Consider the following 27,836-nt stretch of genomic DNA (forward strand, 5'->3'; position numbering starts at 1 on the left):
TAAATAAAGAGTTTATCATTTATTGAATGATTTGAGTAACTTTTGAGTTTTCTTACATCAACCGAAGGCAAAATGATATGAGGGCTTTTTAAATGTGTGTTAGACTTACATGATTACACTCAGTGAATTCTTTAATGCACAATATGACAAGGTACAGTAGTCCTCCCTTATCCATGGGGGATATGTTCCAAGATCCCTAGTGGATGCCTGAAACTGTGAATAGTACCGAACCTGATTGCTGTCAGAACCCATTTCTATTCACGCCTTCCATCCGCAAATTTAATGTCTTTTTCATCTTAGCACTTATGATGCACTGTGGCCTAACTTTTGCAGTTTGAGATGTGACAACAAAACTAGCACAAGTTTCTTTTTCCTTCTTCACAATTTCTTGGATAGAAGATTCATTCTTACTGTAAATCTTAACAACCTCAGCATACTTTTTTTTTCTTTATTAAGTCAAGAACTTTAACCATTTCACTTTAAGGAAGCACTTTATAACTTATTTTTGGTGTATGCAAATTGCCAACATCACTACTCTTGCACTTTGGGGTCATTATACAATAGGGGTAGCTTTAATGCAAGCACTGCAATCCCATGACAGTCAATCTGACAACTGAGACAGCTAAGGGACTAGTGGGCGGGTAGCATATACAGCATGGATATAATACTGGACAAAAGGATGATTCGAGCTGGGTGCAGTGGCTCACGCCTGTAATCCCAGCACTTTGGGAGGCTGAGGCAGGTGGATCACTTGAGGTCAGGAGTTCAAGACCAGGCTGGCCAACATGGTGAAACCCTGTCTCTACTAAAAATACAAATTATCTGGGTATGGTGGCATGTGCCTCTAATCCCAGCTATTTGGGAGGTTGAGGCAGGAGAATCGGTTGAACCCAAGAGGCGGAGGGTGCAGTGAGCCAAGATTGTGCCACTGCACTCCAGTTTGGATGACAGAGCAAGACTCTGTCTCAAAAAAAAAAAAAAAAAAGATTCACTGATTTGCATCCTTAGCAGGAAAGAGCAGGACAGTGTAAAATTTCATCACACTACTCACAATAGCATGCAACTTATGCATTTATGTTCTGTGACATACAATGAGAGTTGATTTAACACTAAAAGATTTCCCACATTTATTACATTCATAAGGTTTCTCCCATATGAATTATCTGATGTTTAATGAGAGTTGACTTCCTACTGAAGGCTTTCTCACAGACACTGCATTTATAGGGTCTCTCTCCATATGAATTTTCTTATGTTTAATAAGTGGTGACTTCTGGATAAAGGTTTCTCCACATTCACTGCATTCATAGGGCTTCTCCCCTGTGTGAGTTCTCTGGTGTGCTATGAGGGTTGACTTCTGGCTGAAGGCTTTTGCACATTCACAGCATTCATAAGGTTTCTCTCCGGTGTGAGTTCTTTGATGTACAACTAAGTTTGCTTTCTGGATAAACACTTTTCCACATTCAGTACATTTGTAGAGTTTCTCCCCAGTTTGACTTCTCTGACTTTTTCTAAAGGCTTGCTTTTGGTGGACGGCTTTCCCTCGTTGATTAGGGTCAAAAAATCTCTCTGCAGGTTGAGCTTTATGAAGATTATAATGGAGGCATACTTTCCAATATGCCTTACATCCCATCCATCATCTTTCTTTCTTACATAGCTTCTATTTTGACTAAGAAAGTTTAAATTATGTTTTGAATGCCTTTTCCCATGAATAATATTTAGGGAGTCTTTGTCTTACAGAATCAAATTCTGTGCTCAGATAAATGCTTTTTCTACATGTTCTGGATTCTTGACCGCTTTCATCCTTCAGTGTTTCCTTGCCTATGAATGCAGCTTGCCACAGAAGTTTGTCTTGGCTTTCCTTGTAGTGATCTATCTGCTCATCAACTTGCCAGACTTCTAGAAGAAAATGAATGAATCATCAAACTTGTTAAGTCTTTCCACTAGAATGTTATGGAATAACATTAATCCCTAAATGCCCAAGCAGTGAACTCCTATCAACATCACTTGAGCTGATGTGGATGGACCCTCCCCATGTCTCACCACCACCACCTCCCCTGAGTGCAAGTACAAAGAAATGCTGGCTCAAATTTAACAAAAATAATTTAATATGCAGCCAAGCTCAAACCAGAAAATAAATTTATTATGTGACAAAAATGAAGAAGAAATTTAAAGTGAGGGGGTGAACAGAAATTCAAGCTGTGTGGCTTTGCAGTTGGGGGACTAAGGCTCTAATCATGAGTGTGAAGTGAATTCTAGGCCACAGGGCACAAATGTGCAGAGAATTAGAATTGAGCTACCTGCTTAAAGCTGGGAGTCACAAAGGACATCTCTGTGTGTAAAATAGGAACTAGAAAGATGTCACCCACTGGCTAATGAAAATGTTAAGAAGAATCAGGGGTTACTTACAAGAAGTCAGAACCACAGTCCTGTACCACATGTAGGAGTGCATTCCAAATGGACATTTGAAGTATAATACAAAACCCCCAAAGTTGATAAATTCACCTATAAATTGTTCCTGCATTAGTGAAACCAGTGGGCCCCAGCAGTGGCAATCCAAATAGTTCTGCAGTGATGCTTTCATAGCTTAGGGTACACAGAATTTCCATGGAAAATAACTCTCACTGAAAAGGAGTTCACAGTAAAAAAAAAATTACAAACTTCAAAAGGAAATGAACCACAATGAGTTGAAAACTTATGTCTACAGAAAAGCCTGCACATGATGTTTATAGCAGCTTCATTCATAATGGCCCCAAACTGGAAGCAACCAAGATGTCCTTCAATAGGTGAATGGATAAACAAAGTGATCCACAATGGAATATTATTCAGCAATAAAAAGAAATGGGCTATCAAGCCATGGACATGGAGGAAACTTAAATGCATATTGCTATTTGAAAGAAGCCAGTCTAAAAAGGCTACATACTATATGATTCCAACTATATGACATTCTAGAAAAGGCAAAACTATAGAGATAGTAAAAAGATCAGTACTTGCCAGGAGAGAGTGAAAAAGGGATGAAAAAGCAAAGCACAGGGGATTTTTAGGGCGGTAAGACTATTCTGTATGAAACAGTAATGGTGGATTTTTATGCATTTGACAAAACCCACAGAACTGAACAACACAAAGAGTGAACCTTAATGTAAGATGTGACTTTAGTTAATAATAATGTATTCATTCACCAGTTGTAACACACGTACCATACTAATGCAAGATGTTACTATTAGGGGAAATTGGCGGGGTGGGGGTGGGTAGAGAGAGGTATAAGGAAACTCTCTGTAGAGAGATGTGTAAAGGGATGGAGATATACCATGAAAACCTAACCAAAAGAAAGCTGGAGAAATTACATTAATTTCAGACAATGACTTCAGAACAAGAAGGATTTTCTGGCACAAAGAGGGACATTACAAAATGATAAAACAGTCAATTCTTTGAGAAGAAATAACAATCCTAAAAGTGTATGTACCTAATAACAGCACTTCAAAATACATGAGGCAAAAATGGATACATCTGAAAGAGAAACAGACAAATCCACAATTATTGTTGGAGACTTCAACACTTTCTCTCAATAATTGATAGAACAAGTAGACAGAAAACCAGCAAGGATATAGATAATCTGAACAGCACCATCAACCAACTTCACCTAATTGACATTCAGAGAACACTGCATCCAACAACAGCAGAATATACATTCTTTTCAAGTGCATATGAAACATTCACCAAGATAGAACATATTCTGGGTCTTAAACTTGTACAAATTTATAAGAAATCACATTATGTGCAATAACAGTATTACAACAAAAATCAATGAGAAAGATACTTGGAAAACCCCAAATATTTGGAAATTTAAAGATATACTTACTTCTAAATAAGTCTTAAGGGGAATTTGAAAGTTTTGAATTAAATGAAAATGCAACATATCATAATTTGTGGGACACAGCAATTAGAGGGATATTTATAGCACTGAATGCATATATTAGAAATAAAGATCAAGCAGAAGAAAAGAAATAATAAGAGCAGAAATCAATGAAGTTGAAAACAGGAATGTTCTTCAAATGGTGAATGGCTAAACAAACTGTGGTACATCCATTCGGTGGAATATTAGTGACAAAAAGGAAGAAACTCCGGGTACTCACAACAGGATGAATCCAACTGAGAAGTATGCTGAGTGAAAAGAACTAATCCCATAAAGTATCATACTGTATGACCTCATTTATGTAATATTCTTGAAATGACAAAATTATAGAAATGGAGAACAAATTAGTAGTTGCCAGGGCTTAAGAATGGGTGGGGTGGGAAGGAATGGGTATAGCTATACAAAGCCGTATGAGGGACCCTTGTAGTAATGGAAATTTTCTGTATCTTGACTTTCTCAATGTCAATATCCTTGTTGTGATTTGTAGTATAGTTTTTCAAGATGTCACCATTAGTGGAAACTGGGTAGAATACACGAGATTTGTCTGTATTATTTCCTACAAGGGCATGGGAATCTATGATTATCTCAATACAGAATGTTTAATTAAAAAATAGTCAAATATTCCAAAGAGAAGAATGGTGAAGTAAAATAACAACAAAAAAACAAAAAGAAGTTTGGTTGGGGGGATGAACAGAAAATAAATTTTAAAAAATGGTACATGTAAATCCAATAATATCAATAATTACATAGGAAGTAACGGTCTAAAGGAGAAAAAACACAATCATAGGAATTGATCCATAAAAATAATTTATAACATCCATTCATAATAAAAAAAACTTTCAGAAAATCAGGATTAGAAGGAAATATCCTCAACCTTTATCAGGCCATTATGAAAAAACCTGCAAGTAAAATTATGCCTAATGGTAAGAGAGTAAATGCTTTTGTCCTAAGATCAGGATCAAGGCAAGTATGTTGCCCTCCCTACCCTAGTCAACATTATACTGAAGATCCTAGCCAGTAAGTACAATAAGGTAAGAAAAAAGAAGTAAAGGCATCTAGACTGGGAAAAGAAATAAACTGTCCTTATTCATAACTACATGATTGTTTATGCAGAAAATACCAAACCATCTATAAAAGAGCTACTAGCACTAATATGTGAGCTTATTAGAAAGGTTCCAGGATACAAAGCCAATATGGAAAGATCAATTACACTTCTATAAACTAGCAATGAGCAATAGGAAAATGAAATACAAAACAACTAGGTACATACACACGCCCCATTTATATTATCTTGTAAGAACATAAAACACAGGGGTAAATTAAACAAAATATGTGCAAGACCTATCCATTCAAAACTATCAAATATTACTGAAATAAAATTTAAAAGAACTGAAATAGACGGGTATACCATATTCATGATTTAGAAGGCTCAATATTGCACATCAGTTATCCACAGATTCCATGCAATGTCAAAACCCCCTGCAGCCTTTTTTGCAAACATTGACAAGCTGATTCTAAAATTTCTAGGAAAATACCAAGGACCTAGACTAGCTAAAACATTACAAAAAGGAAGAACAAAGTAAGAGGACTCATACTACCTGATTTAAACACATAATATAAGGCTACAGCAATTAAGATGTGGTACAGGTTGTGTATCATTTATCCAAAATGCTTGGAACCAGAAGTGTTTCGGATTTCAGATTTTGTTGGTTTCCAGAATGTTTACATTATATATTTACTGGTTCAGCAGCCTAACCTGAAAACATGAAATCTGAAAAGCTTCAATGAGCATTTCCTTTGGATGCCATGTCGGTGCTCAAGAAGTTTTGGATTTTGGAGCATTTAGGATTTTGGATTTCTGGATTAGGGATACTCAACCTGTATTGGTGTACAGAGTGACACATATGTTCAAATACTTTTCAAAAAGGATGCCAAAGTAAGTTAATTAAGAAAGAACAGTCTAGAATAGACTGAATATTTGACAGTAACTTATCTTTCTTACTTAACCTCTCTTCTGCTCTGGTTAATCTGCTATTAAGTCTATATATTAAATTCTTTTTTTGTTGTTGCTTTTTAAATTTTGTGTTTCTCTTTTATATATATTAAATTCTTAATTTTCAATTTTCATTAGATTATTTTATATATCCTAGTTCCCCAGTGAAATTCTTACTATTAACATTTTTTTTTTGAGACAAGAGTCTTGCTCTGTTGCCCAGGCTGGAGTGCTGGAGCGCTGGAATACAGCAGTGCAGTCTCGGCTCACTGCAACCCCTGCCTCCTGGGTTCAAGTGATTCTTGTGCCTCAGCCTCCTGAGTAGCTAGGACTACAGGTGTGCACCACCATGCCCAGCTAATTTTTTAGTATAGATGGGGTCTCACTATGTTGCCCTGGCTGGTCTTGATCTCCTGGGCTCAAGGGATCCTCCTGCCTCAGCCTCCCAAAGTGCTGGGATTATAGGTGTGAGGCACCACACCTGGCATCATTTTAAAGTAGATGTCAAATAATAAATGGATCACTTGTTGATCTGAGAAAAAGAAAGAATATTCTTTTCAAAAATATTACTGGAACAATTGGAAATGCATATGTAAAAATAATATAAAAATATGTTGACCCTTACCTCACATCAGATACAAAAATTAAGTCACTAACAGTCATAGACTTATAAGAACTAAAATTATGAATCTCCTGGAAGAAAACAGACAGAAAAAATCTCTGTTACCTGGGGTTAGTGAGAGATTTGCTAAAGAGGACACGAAAAGCATGAACCATAAAAGAAAAATTTAATAAATTGGACTTTATAAAAACAGAAACATTTGTTTTTCAAAAGATACTGTTATGAACAAAACAAGCCACAGCCTAGGAGTAAATACTTGTAAAACACATAGCTGGTCAGGACTTATATCCACAATATATAAAGAACTCTCACAATTTAATAACAAACAATGGCAAAAGATTACAATAGACACTTCACCACAGAACATATACAGATGGCAAATAAGCACATGAAAACATGCTCAACATCACTGATCATTACAGAAATGCAAATTTAAATCACAATGAGATCCCCCATGTACCTACTAGAAAGGTGTGTTGTTGGTGGGAAAACAAAATAGTACAGCCACACTAGAAAACAAGTTTGGCAATATCTTATTATTATTATTATTTTTTTGAGAGACAGAGTCTCACTCTGTCGCCCAGGCTGGAGTAGAGTGTCGTGATCTCGGCTCACTGCAATCTCCACCTCCTGGGTTCAAGTGATTCTCCTGCCTCAGCTTCCCAAGTAGCTGGGATTACAGGCGTGTGCCACCACACCCAGCTAATTTTTGTATTTTTAGTAGAGACGGGGTTTCACTATATGCTGGCCAGGCTGGTCTCAAATTCCTGACCTCAAGTAATCTGCTCGCCTTGGCCTCCCAAAGTGCTGGGATTACAGGCGTGAGGCACCACACCTGGCCCAATGCCTTATAAAGTTAAACATATGCTTACCATATGGCCAAGCAATCTGACTCCAGATATTTACCCAAGAGATATGAAAACACAGATCCACAGAAATGCCTGTACAAGAATGTTCGCCAGCTTCATTCATAATAACCAAAAAAACCCAGGGACAATTCAAATGTGCATTAACTGGTCCATCAACAGACAAACTGGAACACTATTCAGCTATCAAAAGGAACAAACTGATACATGCCACAACACGGATGAACCTAAAATGCATTAAGGTAAGTGAAAGAAGCCAGCCACATGATATTCTAGAAAGAACCAAACTAGAAGGAAAAGAGGTCAAGCCTGGGATGAGGAGAGAGACTGAATTATAAAAGGAAACATGGAGTTTTTTGTGGGGGATGAAAATGTCCAATACTTTGATTGTAGTAGTAGTTACACAGCTATATATTTGTCAAAACTATACACCTAAGAAAGATAAATTTCATGGTATGTACATTATACCTTAATCAATTTCATTTGAAAAAATAAAAGGAATGCAGTCACATCAACATAAATATATAATGACCACACATAAAAACACATATAGAAAATTATGTTCAAACATTAACATGTATGGCCAAAGATCATATGGTGCCATAAGGGCATTTTGTTTTATTAAAATACTTCATGAGCACTAATGATAAAGCACTAACAAATATGGAACTCTAATTAATGATATGCCTGTGGAGGTACTTAGGGGTTAAGGGTACTGATCTCTGTAACTTCCTTTGAAATGCACTACAAGAAAATAAATCGAATTTATGGAAGGACAGAGGAATTGGCAGATGGACAGGGGATAAATACAGTAAAGCCTGGGGTAGGCCTTTTATAGTCATTATAAATCTAGGTGGAGGTATTATATGGGTGTTCAACCTACAATTCTTTTACTTGTTTTATACAAAAATTTTCATAATAAAATGCCGGGGGAGAAGCTAGATAAAGAACAGCAAAGTAAACTGAAAGTAAGTAGGAAAAAGGAAATAAAAGTAAAAGGAGAAATCAATAAAACAGAAAAACAGTAGAGAAAATTAACAAAGCTAAAACTTCTAAGAAAAGATCAACAAACTTGAAATAAACTTCAGTTTGTACTACTACATGAGACTGGACAGTTTTCTTTACTATAATGAGGCTACTCTTGAAAGTAACAGTTCCTAGAAGATTTTTATTATCTCAGAATGACCAGTGAACTTATGGGACCAACCAGAGGTTTCATCTAGGAGACAGAGGGAAAAATATAGTTCCTGAAATAGATTTAAATATGGAGAAATAGGGCAGAAATTCAAGTTGCTTTCTGCTGCTTTCTGCTTCCAACCCTGGGAGTTTGGAGAGCTGTCTAGGAGTTAGTCCACGTGTTCCTGTCTTCCCATCCCCTCCTGTTCGCATGCTCATTGCTGTCTCCTATTTCCTTGCAATTCCTCTCAGCAGATATTTCAAGTAGTGGATCTTAACCAAAGATGGGCATCAGAACCCTCTGGAGTGTCACTCAAAATGCACATAACCAGGCCTACCCCAGGCTTTCTGAAACAATTTCTAGAGTGGGGCCTACTCATGAGTATTCTGACAGATCCACAGGTAACTATGTAATACATCTATGGTTAACAACCACTACATTAAATTAAAAAAAACTTTTTTATGGATAATAACAACAATAAAAAGTGATATCATTTGTTGAGTGTTTCCTTTATGCCAGGCAGCCTTTTAGGTGCTTTACATGGATCAACTCATTAATTTCTGAAAGTCATTCAGTTTTATCATTAGCCCCATTCTACAACAGGTAGAGAGGCCAACCAATGTGTACACAGTGATAGCTAGTGAGGGAAGTGGCCAGAATTCCAGCCCAGGCTATGTGGCTCCACAGTCCATGCTCTTAGCCACTTGTATGTGGATGAATAACAAAGCTCCTTCCTCTGCCCAGGTCCAAAACAATCAGTGCAATATTTATTGAATGTCTTCCACCAGTCCCACACTGGAACAAGTCAGAACAAGATGTAGGCTCTTATGTCTAGGGGTTGTGTTTGAGCTAAAGAAATGAGCCACTGGCACTTAGCTAGATTTTTAAAAAGTTACCATATGAAATGCACAGCTATATTATTTAAAGTTACAAATGTAACCAATAAAGGAACTAAAAATAAGCATATAACAAACTTGTGAAGAGCTGGGGAGTGGAGGGCCAAAGTGTGAGGGAAATCCTTACTTTTCATAGAGGGAAGATAAAACTGAAAACCCGCAAAATGCAGATATAAAGGTATTCCCTAAACCTATGGAGGTGCTCACCAGAGCCAAAAAGAGAAATCTTTAGAAGAAGCTGCCCTTGGGAGGTGTGATTGGGAATGCACCTAAGATTACTTTTTAGCCTATACTGTTCTGCACTCTTAGACTGAATATATAAATGTCTGTATTTTAATATAATATAGTTTTTCTTAGGGAATTGGGACTCAGGAGGGTAGACTGTGCCTGAATTTGCTTTTCCTCCCTTCTGGGATAGCACTGAAATGAGAACAAGACACACAGTCACTACAATTCCAGGCATCACTGGAAGAAAGCAAGCATACCATCAGCATACCAGAAATCCTGATGAATCTCTAAGCAGCAGATAGGAAATTACACTGAGCAACAAAGAGGTTATCATCACCCAAAACATTCCTGGGGGAAGCTACAGAGTGGTGGGAGCCACAAATGCCAGCACAGGGAGGATCTCAGAGAGTAGGTGTGTGTGCTGAGCAGTGGGTTCTGGAGGAAGCCATCTGAGGAGTCACCTGTAGGTCCTTGGGGCCAGCACCCGACTACAGCTGATATTCTGAAATTAATCTCTAATGAGCAGTGCTTCTCAAGCTTTACTGTGCCTATGGGGTCCCTGGGGGCTTGTTGAAATGCACATTCTCTTTCAGAAAATCTAGAGTGGGGCCTCAGATTCTAATTTTCTACTTAGTGCCCCAACAATGCCCAGGCAGGGATCACCCTCTGAAGAGTAATAGCATTCTAAACAGGCTTCTTTGCCATGGGCCAGTGAAGGGGGTACTATGAAGGGGAGAGAAAGAGTAGACCAGTGTATCTGAAGAGTTTCTGGATCCTTGTAGGTAGCCCACAGGAAAAATAGACAAGGAAAAAGTAGTTCTATGCAGGACTAAAATATGGTTCACTGAAGTATTCCACCCTGGGAGTAATGTACTCTCAAGTGTGTTTTTTTTTTTTTTTGAATAAGTAAAGAGATAATAACAAAAACAAGAGTTGAGTGGGAAGGATGTATTGAAAAATGGAGGAATCTGATAACAAGTAGTATGAAGTCAGATTTGTAAGAGTCTGAGAAGAAATAAGTAGAGAAAACAGAAAATGGTGTGAGGTTTACAGTGTTAACCACAAAGTGAAAGCAGGCAAGAACGTGGTGGGTACCTGGCTGGGTAAAGGTCACTGGCAAAGCTTTGGTGTCCATACTGACTCAAAACAAACATACAAACAAACAAAAAAACAAACAAAAAAACAGGTATGATAATCTACCTTAGGCTAAAAAAATAAAAATAAAAATAAAAATAAAAAGTCCAAATTTCAGCCTGAAAGGGCCCACAGTATGCCCAATAAAGAGGAAATGCTGACATCTATTAATACATCTACTATGGTGAAAATACAAAAGGCCAAGAAGGTGGGAGAATAAGTCTTAAAAGCTTCCAGAAAGGTGGTGGGAGAGGAATGAGAAGGGGCTTGGCACTTCTCACTAACAAGCCAGGAGGCTGGAAGGTAGAAATGGGCTCTCAGAACAAGTGACCACAGTCTATGTGAATGCCAAGCAAAGAACACAGAGACTGTAACCGGCGGCCAGGCAGATGCCTCATTTGGACATGACAACAGTTCCGCTCATCAGAGCCTAGGCATGTCCACAAGTCCGGGGCTCTGAGAAGGGCTCCTGAGCGCATCCCAGAGGCCAAGCTCTCACCAACCAACCTGGTCCCTTTTCCCTGGCCTGACTCACCTGGCCTGTCCTCACCTGCACAGGTCCGTACCGGGGTCCCTCCATCTGCCATCCAGGACTCTTCTCCTGGTCCCAACCTGAAGATCACATCTGGCTTCACAACTAGATACCCTGTTCGGGGGAAATGACATAGGACTTCGTTATTAATGCTGAGGAATTCCAGAACCTAGGCCCACCCCTGCAGGCTGAAGGTGATGGCCCATGCACACAGCTATCTGCCCCTCAGTACAGAACATATACATAGCAAGCAAGGGCACCAATATGCTCTCCAGTGTCCAAAGGGGACTACGAATACTACACAGTGGGCAGTAACCCAAACTCACTGAGGGTGGTAACCCACACTCATTCTTCCTAGGCCCCAGAGCTTGGAGCAGCTGAGAAAGAAACACAGTACTGGGGGCATTCTGCATCACCCTGTGGCGCGGTCCCTCACCCACGGACACCAGGTGGCTGTAGTTCTCAAGCATGACATCCCTGTAGAGGTTCTTCTGGGCAGAGTCCAGTTGCTGCCACTCCTCCAGGGTGAAGTCCACAAACACGTCCTTGAAGGTCAATGATTCCTGTAAGGGCACAGGGACATGGCATCTCACGCACACGGAGGGCTTACTCTGTGCCCTCTAGGAGAAACTTGACAGATGAAGAGCATGAGGTGCACAGAGCCTAAGTAACTAGCCCAGGTCACACAGGCAGGAATGAGGGGAGTCGAATCCACGCGGTCTGGTTCCCACACCCACAATGGCCTTTCTTTCTTTTTCTTTTGAGACCGATTCTCGCTCTGTCGCCCAGGCTGGAGTGCAGTGGCGTAATCTCGGCTCATTGCAACCTCCACCTCCCGGGTTCAAGCGATTCTCCTGCCTCAGCCTCCCGAGTAGCTGGGACTACAGGAGCCTGCCACCACGCCCGGCTAATTTTTGTATTGTTAGTACAGATGGAGTTTCACCATATTGGCCAGGCTGGTCTCGAACTCCTGACCTTGTGATCTGCCCGCCTTAGCCTCCCAAAGTGCTGGGATTACAGGCGTGAGCCATCGTGCCTGGCCTGGCCTTTCTCATGTAATTGTTCTTATGCCAGTCACTAGTCAGTTTGGCATAGTATATTACATAGAGTATCTATATGACTAAAATCATTTTGAACTTTATAGGAGAAACAGATAGGGTATGAGAAATATCTTACCCTGGAAATTCATTCATTCAACACATGTTTACTGAATAGAGGCCAGGCTGGTAAGTCCTGTGAAGTAACGATTGACACAAAACCACACCTCTTGAACTCAAGGAGCTTCAGTTTAGTGGAGGGAGAAAAGCGACACTTAAGACACTCATAGATGAAACGGAGGCAGGGAGGAAGCCTGCCTCACAGGGACAGTGACAGATGTAGGAAGGGGTCAGGGTGGTCCACAAAGGAGGAAGTCAATCCTGCTTGAGGCTGACAGAGCAGGCTTCGCAGGGGACACAGAGCTACAAGAAACAGTTCTAAACATAGCTAATCAATCATGACAAACCGTTCTAACCTTCGCTCATCAATCATGAAACAAAGAACAGGAAGCCAGAGGTCTGTGGCCTGGGCAGCTGACTGAAGCAAAAGGGGAAAGGTCTGTGCTTGGCCTTGTCACCACCAAACAGGAACTTACTTCTACAAGTGCCCCCAATTCCTCGAAAAGACTAATAACCAGCCTGTTTCTGCTCCAGATCCCATCCTGTCACGCCCACACTTGGTGACCTTCAATTCAAGCCACTCGTTGCACCCACAAGGCCCAAATCGGCCACAGTGGCACCAGTTTACCCAGCTGTGCAGAAGGAGAGGGGACAGGAAAGCCGGCGTGCCAGAGGGCGGGGACAGGCAGATTTCTCCAGCAGGAGGGCTTCTCAGAGCAATCCAGGAGCTGTTAGCCCAATCTGCCCCTCCCTCGTGATAGCTCTGGTGCCGGGGAACAAAACCACACTGCTGAATGCTAGGATGATGTTGCTTGGAAGCCCTAACTTGTTCCATAGACCAGTATCTCTTGTAATGGTCCCAGTGGCATGGCTTCCAGGGTCCCAGCAAAAGATATGCCCAGTTACATATCACTGAGTGACAATGTGCTCAGAAAACCCCAATCCATGGCTTCCTACCAGCCAGTCATAGTTTACTCAGTCCTCCAGTCCAGATGCAGTTTGTTTACCAATCCAGAGTCATTTTTACCCGGAGTAATGTCACCTGGCTTGATATTGTATTTGGTTTTTGTCCTGTCTCCCGGCAAAAAGCTCCTGCAACCCTTGGAATAGCCTCTGAAGTGAGCAAAGTGTCTTTTATATGCTAATGAGATGACTGTTAGCTGGCTGCCTCTAGGTAGCTTCGGGATGTGAGCTGGTCACCAGAAAACCAGACAGGATTAGAGGGTTGGGAATTTCATCTCCATCCTCAGAACTCCTGGGAGGGGTGAGAAGATGAAGGTTGAGTTGATCACCAAGGGCCAATGATGATCATGCCTCTGTGATGAAGCCTCCATAAAAACCCCACTGTGGCTGGGTGTGGTGGCTGGCTCCTGTGATTCCAGCACTATGGGTGGCTGAGGAGGGAGGATCACTTGAGGCTAGGAGGTTGGGCCTGCAGTGAGCCAAGATTGCACCACTGTTCTCCAGCCAGTGGGACAGAGCAAGACCTTGTTTCTCAAAAACAACAATAACAACAACAACCAAAGGACTGGGTGGGTTCAGACAGCTTCCACACAGCTGAACACTTGGTGGTTCCCAGATGGTAGTGAGTCCAGAGAGGGCATGAAAGGTCTGTGGACCTTCCCACAACCCTTGCCCTATGCATCTCTTCCATCTGGCGGTTCATCTGTATCCTCTGTAATATCCACCGCCCCCACCCCGCTTTTTTTTTGAGACTGAGTTTCGCTCTTGTTGCCCAGACTGGAGTGCAATGACGCGACCTTGGCTCATTGCAACCTTTACCTCCCAGGTTCAAGCGATTCTCCTGCCTCAGCCTCCCGAGTAGCTAGGATTATAGGCATGTGCCACCACACCCGGCTAACTTTGTATTTTTAGTAGAGACGGGGTTTCCCCATGTTGGTCAGGCTGGTCTCAAACTCCCAACCTCAGGTGATCCGCCCGCCTTGGCCTCCCAAAGTGCTGGGATTAATGAGCCACTGTGCTTGGCCTGTAATATCCTTTATAACAAATAGGGGAAACTCAGGGAAACTGAAACTCACTCTAGCAAATTAATCAATCTTTAGGAGGGGTTCATGGGAATCCCCAATTTGTGGCCCATCAGTCAGATGTATAGGTGACACCCTACTTGTGACTGGCATCTCAAGTCGGGGCAGTCTTGTGGGACTAAGCCCTCAACCTGTGGGAGCTGATGGTAACTCCAGGTAGACGGTGTCAGAATGGAATTGACTTCACAGCACACCCAGCTGGTGTCCAGGGAAAACTGCTTGGTATGTGAGGGAACAGCCTGAGGCCTGGGATTACATATGGTGTCAGAAGTGTTGTGTCAAGTGAGAGTAGACAGTAGGAAAAACTTGGGTTTCCTTGCCTATCTCTCAGACCCAGTAAAACAGCCGTCATTCCATTATCAGGCTTCCAGTAACACAGAGCTAAACATGACAATGATAATGAGAGTTAATAACCACTAACGGATCCTTGAAGTACAGTGTCAGAGGTTACTTCATAATAAAAGTATCTTAAATCTCCACAGAAAAGATGTCATTCGGAAAATCTGGCTACGCATTTATGGAGGGAAGAAACTCCATAAAAGTAAATTACTCATCTTACTCTGAGCCCCCAAGTAAATTACAGATGGATTAGAGATTTAAATGTGTACAAGATAACCATAAAAATGATAGATAAAAGTTTTGACAGTTTTGTAGTGGCTGACAGCCTTTCTAAGCAATCCCCAAATTCAGAAAATACATAGCTACAGAGTGATAAAGTTGACTACCTAGACATTAGAAATTTCTTTTTTTTTCTTTTTTCTTTTTTTTTTTTTTTGAGACAGTCTCACTCTGTTGCCCAGGCTGGAGTGCCGTGGCACTATCTTGGCTCACTGCAACCTCTGCCCCCCAGGTTCAAGCAATTCTCCTGCTTCAGCCTCCCGAGTAGGTGGGATTACAGGCATGTGCCACCATGCCTGGCTAATTTTTTGTATTTTTAGTAGAGACAGGGTTTCACCACGTTGGCCAGGCTGGTCTCGAACTCCGGACCTCAGGTGATCCACCCACCTCGGCCTCCCAAAGTGCTGGGATTACACGTGTGAGTCACCATGCCCGGCTGCTCCTACTACTATGCTTTTCTGAACTTTGATTTTTTTCACTTAGACAAAAGTATCCCAAACATTCTTACATATGAGTCAATTTTTATCATGACAGTTCCAGAGTATGGATGTGGCAATTTATTTAACCACTCTGTAGTCCTCCTCATCCACGTGAAGTTTGTTTACCAATCAGGGGCCATTTTTATCATAAGCAATGCCACCTGGTAGTATAGCTGTCATCCTACCATTGTTGGATTCTCAGGAACATGGGACACTTAGGGCTTTCTCCTTCTACTTTTTGCTAGTATGAACAGAACTGCTTTGGAAATCTTTGTGGACATATAAATATTTCACTAGGATGGAGTCCTATCAATGCAACTGCTGATTAAAATAAGAAAAAGATCTTTAATAAGTACAGCCAAATTACCTCTCAACCAGCCAGTACTGTCATCCACAGTGGCTCTTATCTATCTTTTCAAAGTTTACCACTCTTACAGATAAATGACAGCAGGTATGTGAGTTTTAGTGAGGATTATAATCTTTTCGTATGTTTCTAGGCCACTAATATTTCTGTTACTACGAGTCTTCATTCTGTTGGGTTGTCTTGTCTTATTGATATATTAAAGGTCTAGGGTAAAATTCTGGAAAGGGCATCACTGTGTTAAGGGTATTTGCAATGTAAATGTTGACATATATAAACCAACTGTTCCACCACAAAATGCTGTATACACTTTATAACTTCTTTGGTGTTTTTTTCTACATACTTGACTGTACTAACTATTATCAACCTTTTTAATGTTTAAGAATATGAAGTATGATACATGGTATACTATTCTACATACATTTCATATTCTTTCAGCTATATATTAGGTGTGATCTTCAATGATTTGTTAGAATTTTAGTGTATAAAAGAAGGTAGCTCATTGTTATGTATACTTCAAATATTTTTCTCACTTTGATATGGATGTTTGATAATTTTTAAGATTTTCATTGTGCTTAGAAATTTCTAATGTCGGGGCTAGGTGCGGTGGCTCATGCCTGTAATCCCAGCACTTTGAAAGGCCAAGGCGGGTGGATCACGTGAGGTCAGGAGTTTGACACCAGACTGGCCAACATGGTGAAAACTCATCTCTACTAAAAATACAAAAATTAGCTGGGTGTGGTGATGGGCACCTGTAATCCCAGCTACTTGGGAGGCTGAGCAGGAGAATTGCTTGAACCCGGGAAGTGGAGGTTGCGGTGAGCCGACTGTGCCACTGCACTCCAGCCTGGGTGACAGAGTGAAACTCCATCTCAAAAAACAAACAAACAAACAAAAAACAAAAACCCCAAAACAGAAAAGCAGAGTAGGAGCATATTTTCATTGAAAACAATCCATGCAAGATGTTATGGTTTTGTATATATATAAAACAACAAAAAAAAAACTCTGAAAGGCAAACAGTAGAAGGGCTGAGACTGGGTTCATTTGTTGGAATGCAACAGAAAGGGAGGAATGAAAATCAGCCGTTTTCCTGGCTTGAAAACTGGGGAAAGTAAACATCTTTTCAAATGGCATCACGCTTTTTTCTCATAAATTGCTTGCCTTATCTTTTTGACTATATGTCCACCACATTTTTTGTCTTCTTTCATCCTTTTTCATTTTCTATATATGAATCCTTTGCATATCATATGCATTGCATGTATTTTCTCTCAGCCTCAAATATGTCTTTTGACTCTACGGGTTTTAACATTTTAACACAGTTTAATCTGACAATCTTTCTCGTTATGGTTTCTAGATTTCCCATCTTCATTAAAAATGTTTCTTCTGATTTTCCATCGTGCTGAAGTGGGTGGCATGGCAGAGAACGATGACACTGGAGTTTGACAAGGAGGTAGCTTTTGGAATTCTCCGCTTTATCAGTACTTACAGGATCCGGGACACACAGACTTTGAAATATGTTCTTTGTCACCAAAAACAGAAAAATGCACCACGGAGGGACAACAAAAGCTTCCTACAAGAGTCCTACCAAAATACCTGGGATACAGTAATCACTCAATGAACATAAACTCCACCTACTGGCATGCTCAGGGAATGGGTTATTAAGCAACGCATTCTGTTAAAAGTGGCTAAAACCACCAAAAGTTGGGTTTTTCCTCAGCGCAGTAAGAAAGATGACTTACTTCACAAGTTGGATATTGGATTCCGACTCAACTCATTACATACCATCCTGCAACAGGAAGTCCTGTTTCAAGAGGATGTGGAGCTCACTGAACTACTTGATTCCAGTATCCTGTAAGCAGGGCAACCTCAACAACAGGAAAGTGGACACCTTCCAACACTTCGCTCCCTGGCAACCCCTAATATTTGAGATGTCTCAATGCTATTTGCCTTCATTAGTTTGCTCGTTATGCCTCCCGCTTGGTGGACTGTATCTTCCTGGCTGGTATGGGGAGTGATTCTATTTGTTTATTTGGTCATAAGAGCTTTGAGAGTATGGAGGACAGCTAAACTACAAGTGACCTGAAAAAAATACAATGTTCACTTGGAAGATATGGCAGCAAATAGCTGAGCTTTTACTAACCTTGTAAGAAAAGCTTTACATCTCATTCAAGAAACTGAAGTGATTTCCAGAGGATTTATACTTTTGCTTGACAGGGTCAGTGCTTTATCCCATTTAATAAATGAGATAATTTATTAAATGATTAATAATAAATTATTAAATTTATAATAATAAATTATAATTTATATTCATAAATTATAATTTAATAATAAATTATGATTTATATTTATTATTATTTATATTTATAAATTATAATTTAATAATACATTATTAAATTATTATTAAATAATAAATGATTATTTATCCCATTTAATAAAGCTGGACGGCATCCCACTCAGTACCTCTCAGTCTCTGGAAAGCTGTCTACAGAACTTCCAAGCAGCAAGACTATCTATCCTATAGATGCTAAAAAACTACCCCCTGAACTCTGAAAGTGACAATGCAACCAGCCATATCTGTGTCGTGCCTTTTAAGGAGCTGGGCTTGGACTTAGTGAAGAGTAGATTTCAGAAGAGGAAGCACCTAACTTTACAGATGACTTCAGCCTACCTACATTGAAGGTTTTGTTCCAACTCTGGGTGGCAGAGTTCAGAATTCTTCAGATGGTTAGCCTTATTACTTTCTACAGCCAATTCACCTCCTGGGCCCTTACTTACTTCAGCACTTTTGCCTCATCATATCTTATCTGATTTGACTCAAGGTCTACCTCATGCTTACTATGCCTGTTTGGAAGAGCTTAAGAGCAACTCTGAAATCTATCAGTACTTTGAAACTCAGCACCAGTCAGTATCAGTGTTTATCCAAAACTCAACAGAAGTCAAAAGAACTGAATAACGTTCACACAGCAGTGTGCAACTTGCAGCTCCATGTGAAAGCATTACTGAATAAGGTAATAATTCTCGAAGATAAATTTGAAAAGCTTGTTTGTATTAAAGAAACACAAGAACAGTGTCAGAGGCTTATCAAATCCTAGAACAGAAATTAAAGTTGATTCAGCCCCATGTTTAAACAAGCAACAATTGCTGGGAAGAGGCCATTTCTCAGGTGGACAAACTGCTATGAAGAAATACAGATTTAAAAAAGGCAAGCCTGAGGTAGTGTGTGAAAACCCACACTGTACAGTGGTAACTTTGATGCAGCCTACTCTACATATTGCAGACAAAGATCCACTCCCTGAGGATGAATAGGACTTAGAAGCTTATTTAGATGATATAGATATTGACAGTGATTGCAGAAAGGATGATTTTTATTACTTGTCTCAAGAAGACAAAGAAAGACAGAAGCACCAGCATGAAGAATCCAAGAGGGTGCTCTAAGAATTAAAATCTGTGCTGGGATTTAAAGCTTCAGAGGCAGAAAGGGAGAAGTGGTTACAACTTCTACTTAGTGATCATGCTGTGTTGAAATCCTTGTCTCCTGTAAACCCAGTGGAACCCACAAGTAATTCAGAACCATCAATGAATTCAGATACAGGAAAAGTCAGTAAAAATGATACTGAAGAGGAAAACAGTAAAAACTCCACAAGTGACAATGAAATAAGTAGGACTGAGTATTTATGTGAAGACTCTCTAGATCAGGGGTGTCCAATCTTTTGGCTTCCCTGGGCCATACTGGAAGAACTGTCTTGGGCCACACATAAAATACACTAACACTAATGACAGCTGATAAGCTAAAAAACAAAAAGCAAAAAAAAAAAAAAAAAAAACCTACAACAAAATGTCATAATGTTTTTTGTTGTTTGTTTTTGTTTTTGTTTTTTTGAGACAGAGTCTCGCTCTGTCGCCCAGGCTGGAGTGCAGTGGCGTGATCTCAGCTCACTGCAACCTCTGCCTCCTGGGTTCAAGCAATTCTCCTGCCTCAGCCTCCCGAGTAGCTGGGATTACAAGCACGCACCACCACGCCCAGCTAATTTTTGTATTTTTAGTAGAGACAGGGTTTCACCATGTTGGTCAGGCTGGTCTCAAACTCCTGACCTTGTGATCTGCCTGCCTCGGCCTCCCAAAGTGCTGGGATTACAGGCATGAGCCACCGCGCCCAGCCAAAAATCTCACAATGTTTTAAGAAAGTTTACGAATTGTGTTGGGCTGCATTCAAAGCTGTCCTGGGCTGCATGTGGCCCGGGGCCAAGGGTTGGACAAACTTGATCTAGAGGGTAAAAATAAAGACAACTCTGCAAATGAAGTCTTCCTCCAAGGAGCAGAAGACAGAATGTGTTACCAATGTGAGGGCGAAGATGAATCTCAAGCAGATGGGGGCGTTCTGGCCACTACCCCTCCATCTCCCAGGGAGTCCTTACAGACTTCCGTTCAGCAGAGGCTGGCACAGCTACAGCTGTCACTGAATTTTACCTTCACTGATGGCCTTGCTGTAGAAGTGGCTGCTAGATCTCTCTCCTTTACCACCATGCAGGAAGATAATTTTTGCGATGAGGAGGAAGAACAAATGAGGTAGAAGAAAAGTAAGAACCAAGATTCACATGAAGTGATTTTAGGTTGTCTCTTGTGTGAAAGTGTTTAGCTTCAAGACTAGAGAGGGAATATAGTGTACATCTACTATATATAAAGTTAAGATGTACATTTACAGGAATAACCCTGGTTTGAGTAACTGATCTGAAATTAGTAGTTCCCTGTAAATGGCAGATCTTTCAGGAAAAAAAGAGAAAGGTAAGGGCTCTATTGAATAAACTGTGGTTTTATTTGTGGTATAACTGATCTTGGAAATAAGTATTTTTAATAAGAAATGAATGATCATTTCTTGCCAGAATTTGCTACCATAAGGTGATATGGATAATTCTGTTACAAGAACATTAACATTTAGTATGACTTTTTTACTGTATTCTTGCAGTTAATAACTGCAGCTATTATGTTAATAACAAGTTGTTTACATTTTATTTTTGTTTATACTAGTCTTAAAACAAAGATCCAGGTTCTGGATAAAAAAAATTAATTCATACAATTGATACATGCTGGGGCTTGGAACTAAGAAGTAGTTTCAAAGGTACTTGGGTTATGGCATTTCTTATGTTTCCTTATTTATGTGAGTACTTAGTAGTTAATTTTAAGATGTTCCAATGATCATTAAAAGAAACACATTGTACCATTAAAAAAAAAAAAGTTTCTTGCACTAAGCAAGGTTATACCAATATCCTCTTAAATTTTCACCTAATTTTTCAAATATATATTTAGGTATTTGATCAATCTGGAATTCACTTTTATATGATGTAGAAGAGTTTCACTTTCTTTCCATCCAGACGGAGACTCAACGGTGCCACCATCATTCAGTAACCACTTTTTCCACATAACTGAAATGCCATTTTTATAATCTCAACTCACAGAATCCTATTTAAGCAATACAAGAACTCTAGAAGCCAAAAATATTGTAAAATTAGACATTAAAAACACATTAAGTGTCCACTCCCCAAGATGTATAAGACAAACAAAAGCAAATAATAAACTATGAAAAATATTGACAACATATATGACAGAGATCTCATTTGCTTAAGTTAACCCAAGGAGTTAACATCCAGCAATCAAAGTAATTCCACACCCAAGAGAAAAGGGGGCAAATGACTAGAATAAATATTTGAAAGAAAAAAGTACAAATGGTGGTTAAAAATGAAAAAAGACACTCAAATCAAGAAAAACAAATTAAAATGCACGACTCTTTTCTCCCTCACAATGGCAAAAATCATAGCGGATAATACACTGTGATTTCCCATTTATAGGAAAAGGCATTATAATCTTGCCAGCAATGCAAATCAGTACATCCTATTTGGAAGGCAATTGACAGTTCTGAATCAAAATTCAAGATGCATAAACTTTGACCTAGAAACTTCATATCTAGAAAGTTATCCTATAAATGTTCTCACATGCACACAATGGGCATCTACTATACACTGCTATGTTGTTTATGGTAGCAAAAGACTAGGAATATCCTAAATATCTATTATTAGGAGAAAGGTAAATAAATAGTGGTATTGCCATCAAATGAAATATCAAGCAGCCATTTTTGTAAGCGGGGTAGGCCACTGGTTTTAAACACTGGATAATTTTATTCCTCAGGGAATATTTGAGAACGACAAGAGATATTTTGGTTGCCACAACTGGAGGAGGGAGCACTATTGGCATCTACCAGAGAGCATCCAGGGATGCTGTTACATATACAATGCACAGGAAAGCAACCCATGACAAATAATGACCTCAACCAAAATGTCAATAGTGCCACACTGAGAAACCTTGGTGTAGAGTTAATACAAGTGAAAAGCTCATTTAAAAAAAAAGGACCAGAAAGACCAGGATGTACTGTAACCTGTTAAAGAGAGAAAGAGAAAGAGAGAGAGAGAGAGAGCACATGCAAGAGAGAATGAGTGATTGTGCATAGGCAGAGAAAGAGATTCATGAGTTCAAGACCAGCCTGGGCAACATGGCAAAACTCCATCTCTACAAAAAATACAAAAATTGGCTGGGCATGGTGGCATGTGCCTGTAGTCCCAGCTACTTGGGAGGCTGAGATGGGAGGATTGTTGAGTCTGGGAGGCGGAGGTTGCAGTGAGCTGAAATTGTGCCACCGCACTTCAGACTGGGGGATAGAGCCAGGCCCTGCATCAAAAAACAAAAACCACAAAAAACTTTTTTTTGAACAAAGCTTTTGTTTGAATTTTTTTACCATGTGCATCCACTGCTTTTGAAATGCCCAATGCAATTTGTTAATGTTCTATTCAGAGTATTTTTAATATTTTGACATTTATATTCTTAAGGGAAACTGGTCTATAATTTTCTCTTTTGTAGTATCTTCCTCAAATTTCAGGTTAAGTGGCTTCACAAAATGAACTGAGTGCCTTTTCATCTTTAATAGCCTGGAAAATTGGAATACAGAAATTATCTGGTCTTTACATTTGGTGAAAGGAGTAATTATGAAGGATTTCGGAGGGCAAATTTAAGTTTCAGTACCTTTTAGTCAAAACCCGACTTCCAGGTATAACCTCCATAAACACTGGTACTACAGAGCAAGTAGATACAGAGAAAGTTGCTCATGAGGCACTGTTTACAACAGTAAAAAGAAATTAAAAACTTAAATATCCATAAATAGTTACATGATATTAATACATCCATACTATGAAACAGAAATTAAAACAATCTTTATATATCAACAAGGAACACCACCCAGAAAGTAATCAGGTGCAAAGGCAAGGTGGGTATGGGAGTATGATGCCATTTGTGTAAAAGCATGAAAACAATACATATGTATATGTTTTTAGTTCATTAAGTTGACATAAATGCATCTACCCCACCATTTAACCCAACTGTTAACAGTGGGCATCTCTGACGAGGAACATGGTACTCAGGGGAGAAGGAATAGAATCCTTTGGGATACTAGTTTTTTCTACGCACATCAAAACATTATGCACAAACTTATTATCATAAATATGAATGATGAAAAAGACCAATTGATCTAGAAGTGAAGAAAGAGGAAAAAGCAAGATGAATCTATGTATGTAAACAATCTTCTGTGAGAAGGAAATGAAGAGAAGATGAGGTACAGTTCTCAGAAGAACAAGTAGAGAGCATGGTGGCTCGCGCCTGTAATCCCAGCACTTTGGAGGCCGAGGTGGGGGGATCACTTGAGCTCAGGAGTTCAAAACCAGCCTGGCCAACATGGTGAAGCCCCGTCTCTACTAAAAATACAAAAATTAGCCAGGCGTGGTGGCGGGCACCTGTAATCCCAGCTACTCGGAAGGCTGAGGCTGGAGAATCGCTTGAACCCGGAAGGTGGAGGTTGCAGCGAGCTGAGATTGCGCCACCGCACTCCAGCCTGGGTGATAAGAGTAAAACTGTCTCCAAAAAAAAATAAAATAAAATAAAAAAAGAGAAAGAAAAAAGAAAAAGAAAAAGAAAGAACAAGAAGTAGAGAGAGGACTCTTTGTTTTTCCTCTCTCCTGGTGAGGGGGAGGATCAGAGAAGCCAGAGGTTGAGAATAAGTTGAATAGAAAACAGCCAGAGAAGAGGGGATAATTGGTATTTTCAAGTCTACTATATAGATTCCAAACCTTGCCTCAATTTCACTGGAAACAAAGTATGGGTAAATTAGGAACTCACCTGGGACATGGACATCCTGTTCTGCTCTGGACAAAGGATGGAGATCTATAAAGGCAAAATTAGGAGAGTATACTCAGTAGGTACAGCCATTAGACCATCATTACTATCCCAATAATAATTACCCTTGTACCCTGGGGAGAATGATCTAAAAACATGACCTGGTAGCTCCAGCCTGTTTCCATGAAACTCTACTAAGATCATGTAGGTTTTGCACATGAAATTTTGTTTCCCTTACTGAACAGATGTATGACTTATGTCTAAAGATATCTACTTTAGAAACCAGTAACAATTAACATCTTTATCTTAAGAGTTCTATTCCTAGACATTTGTCATAATGAAACAATCCTAAATGTGGAAAAGCTGAAAGAATGTTAACTGTAGTCATTTCTACCATTAAAATATTAATATGTGGAAGCGGCCGGGTGCAGTGGCTCATGCTTATAATCCCAGCACTTTGGGAGGCTGATGTGGGCAGATCACTGGAGCCCAGGAGTTCGAGACCAGCCTGGGCAACATGGCAAAACCCCATCTCTACAAAAATTAGCCAGGCATGGTGGCATGTACCTGTAGTCCCTGCTATTCTGAAGGCTGGGTTGGAGGATCACTTGAGCCCAGGAAGTGGAGGTTGCAGTGAGCCAAGATGGCACCACTGCAGTCCAGCCTGGGTGACAGAGGGAATCCCTGTCTAAACAAAAAACAAATAAACAAACAAAAAAATTGGAAGCAACTAAATATCCAGCAAAGAGGACACAGTTAAAAAATATGACACATGCAAAAGCAGGTATACCGAATAGCCTTTCAAAATGCTATGGAATTTGTTTTTAGTTCCTAATGTGTTTAAAAGCAGGTTCCAACAAAGCAAGCGCAGTGTGATCTCATTTTTGATAATCAATATGCATATATATGATGTCTCAGAGGATTTATTAAAACGCTGATATTGGTTACTTTTGAGTGGTGATTTCAATTTTCTTCTTTTATTTGCATTTTCTCAATTTTTGACAAAGAATATCACTAGTAAAACAAAAATTAAAAATTATTGGCCGGGCGCGGTGGCTCAAGCCTGTAATCCCAGCACTTTGGGAGGCTGAGGCGGGCGGATCACGAGGTCAGGAGATCGAGACCATCCTGGCTAACACGGTGAAACCCCGTCTCTACTAAAAACACAAAAAAATTAGCTGGGCGTGTTGGCGGGCGCCTGTAGTCCCAGCTACTCGGGAGGCTGAGGCAGGAGAATGGCGTGAACCCGGGAGGCGGAGCTTGCAGTGAGCCGAGATCGCGCCACTGCACTCCAGCCTGGGGGACAGAGAAAGACTCTGTCTCAAAAAAAAAAAAAAAAAAATTATTAAAAATCACCTCTTATCAAACCGAGCCCTAGAGGTGAAAAGACCCTCTGCAAGTGGGTGTAAGTAGGATCTCTTGGTGTGGTTTGGAGGAAGGAGCCCAACAAGGGCTCAGAGGGCCACAGGGGAGGAGAGGTGTGGGGCTGGGTGGGTGACAGCCCAGCACTGTCAGTTCTGTGAGGGGCTGAAAACCACTGTGCCTGCTCCCCTGCATCTGCCTCTTTAACTGGCCACCTACCCTGTTCCCACTCCACCACTTCCTCCTTTCTCACAATTTGCATTTTGATTACCAGGCTCCTCCTTCTTTGGTAGTTTTTCAAATAAAGTTCCAGCAAGGAGCTTCTGTGCAGAGTAACCATTGCATACTGCAGCAATCATTGCGACAGTATCAGGACAACAGGGTTCAGCTTGGTGTAACTTAGCAGGTCATGTCCCCCGGCCCACTTTCATTAAGCATTGAAATAAGGCAGCAGAGATGGATGACAGCGTACCTAGAGACTACTTGGAAATTCTATAAACTAAAAATATATTTTCTGCACTTTGGTCAGGATGAAGGGAGACTCAGCATTTCCCCTGAAAGCAGGTGCCTGGTTGATGGTGTGGGGCTGACTCAAATTCAGAAATAGCCAATGGCAAGAGACAGGAACACAGGGGTGCACAAATAGGTGTGCTAGGAGAGGCCCATCCTCTGTGGCTGGCTGTGATCCTTCCCAGCCTCATATCACCTTTACAGGCACTACAGCAGGGCACCTGCCCCATGGGGGGACATCCATGCCTCCATCCACCTGTGACTTTCACCTGTCCCTCCTCCAGCAGGAATCAAACTGCACTGTCACATGGTCCTCCATGGCATCTGGAAGTTGAGCCAGCTTTGCTTTGTCTCAGCTGAAGTGAGGGACAAAGGCCACTACGGGTCCAGTTCTTCTAGGACCTGCTATCCTGTGAGCCTCCTTTCTCTGCTCTGAGGATCTGGGTCTGGGCTCTGGGCTGAGGCTTCTCCTCCAACTCGCCTCAGCTCAGCGTACCTCTCTTGTGTCCAAGGTGGCAGGACCAAGGGATTCAGAGATAAACACTCCCCAGTTGGGGCCATCACTATAGCACCAGATCTCTGCCTGTGACCCAGAGAACTCACCTCCTTCTGAGGCCTCGGCCTAAGTCTTCTGAGACTAAGTGAGGAAGCCGGTGCACAGATAAACTGGAGTCTGAAGTCGGTGAGCAGTGGTCTCAGGTCTGCACTCTGACCCTGGAAACACAATGACCACGGGAGATTCAATTAGCAACACCTATGTTCCCTTCCATGCAGTGAAGTTGAGTAAAACCCAAAGGTTTTTACCCAACAGAAGAGGGACAACACCTCATTCTAGCTTTAAGAGTTAACATTCATGCACAGCTCAGTTATCCTCAGTGAGCGAAACCCTGCCTTCCTGAGTCTGGGCTTTGGAACCAACTGATTGACTGCTGTGCCACTTTTATTCACTGAAGAAATGAGTGCCTTCCAAGAGCCCGTTCTCCGTGCTGGAAATACATCAGTGAACAAAATCTCAAAGTCCCAGCTCCCGCAGAATTTCTAGTCTAGCGGGGGAGACACACAGGAAACAATAAACATGATAAACAAAGCACAGGAAAAGAAAAAGAAAAAGGATTCCTCGGGTTTGCTACCTACGTGACTTTGGACAGGTTGCCAAGCCACACTGAGCCATTTTCTCTATAACACGAAAATAATCATCGTAACACCTCACAGGGCTCCTGTGAAGATTAATGTGAAACATTTGCAAGGTTGCCTGGCATTTTTAGGCGCTCAGGAAACAGGCGCCGAGTGACTCAATCAATCAGTCACTCGCTGGCCCCGAACCTCGCCCCCAGCACTCACGCCCACGGGCCTGCGGGTCTCGGGTAACCGGACCCTGGTCCTGGCTCAGAGGGTCCCGAGAGCAAGGGGCCTGTCTCAGGCGGGGAAGTGGCCTGGAGGATGGGCTTCTGAGCTGGGCTGTGGAGCCACCCTGTCACCCACAAAGGCGTTCACCCATGGCCCCATGACCCCACGACCCCACGACCCCGTCAACCCCCGCCCCCATCAGAACCATCACCACCTCCGCGTCCCTCTTACTTCACCGCCAAGAGCCTGAAACCTCAGAGGCCGATGACAACAGCCAGTATGAACTAGAGACCGCCCTCCCGGGTCAGCGGAGCACTTCCGCTTCCCACCGCCCCCTGGGAACGCGGGATGGGGTCGGAGTGTGTCGCAGCGCCGCGCACGCGCAGTA

The 27,836-nt window shown here is 41.0% G+C and overlaps 1 protein-coding gene and 2 pseudogenes across 4 annotated transcripts; 1 reads left to right on the plus strand and 2 right to left on the minus strand.

The window, feature by feature from the left end:
- Positions 1-27,831, minus strand: KRBOX4 (KRAB box domain containing 4). Of its 4 annotated transcripts, none has more exons than XM_030806980.1 (7): positions 27,680-27,831; positions 26,705-26,815; positions 24,233-24,277; positions 11,795-11,921; positions 11,377-11,472; positions 3,461-3,504; positions 1-1,896 (listed from the first exon to the last, which is right to left on the minus strand). In XM_030806980.1, exons 3-6 carry the CDS (start codon positions 24,245-24,247, stop codon positions 3,461-3,463), a joined length of 282 nt encoding a protein of 93 aa, XP_030662840.1. In that variant the 5' UTR covers positions 24,248-24,277; positions 26,705-26,815; positions 27,680-27,831; the 3' UTR covers positions 1-1,896. The 4 variants fall into 4 exon arrangements, with proteins under 4 accessions (XP_030662840.1, XP_030662838.1, XP_030662841.1 ...); XM_030806978.1 differs by having other exon boundaries at positions 11,362-11,472; XM_030806981.1 differs by having other exon boundaries at positions 114-1,896; positions 27,663-27,730.
- Positions 1,059-1,909, minus strand: LOC100599600 (annotated as a pseudogene).
- Positions 17,940-20,960, plus strand: LOC105738072 (annotated as a pseudogene).
- Positions 27,832-27,836: the final 5 nt, after the last annotated feature.

This window comes from Nomascus leucogenys, chromosome X, assembly GCF_006542625.1.
Source record: "Nomascus leucogenys isolate Asia chromosome X, Asia_NLE_v1, whole genome shotgun sequence".
Taxonomy (NCBI): domain Eukaryota; kingdom Metazoa; phylum Chordata; class Mammalia; order Primates; family Hylobatidae; genus Nomascus; species Nomascus leucogenys.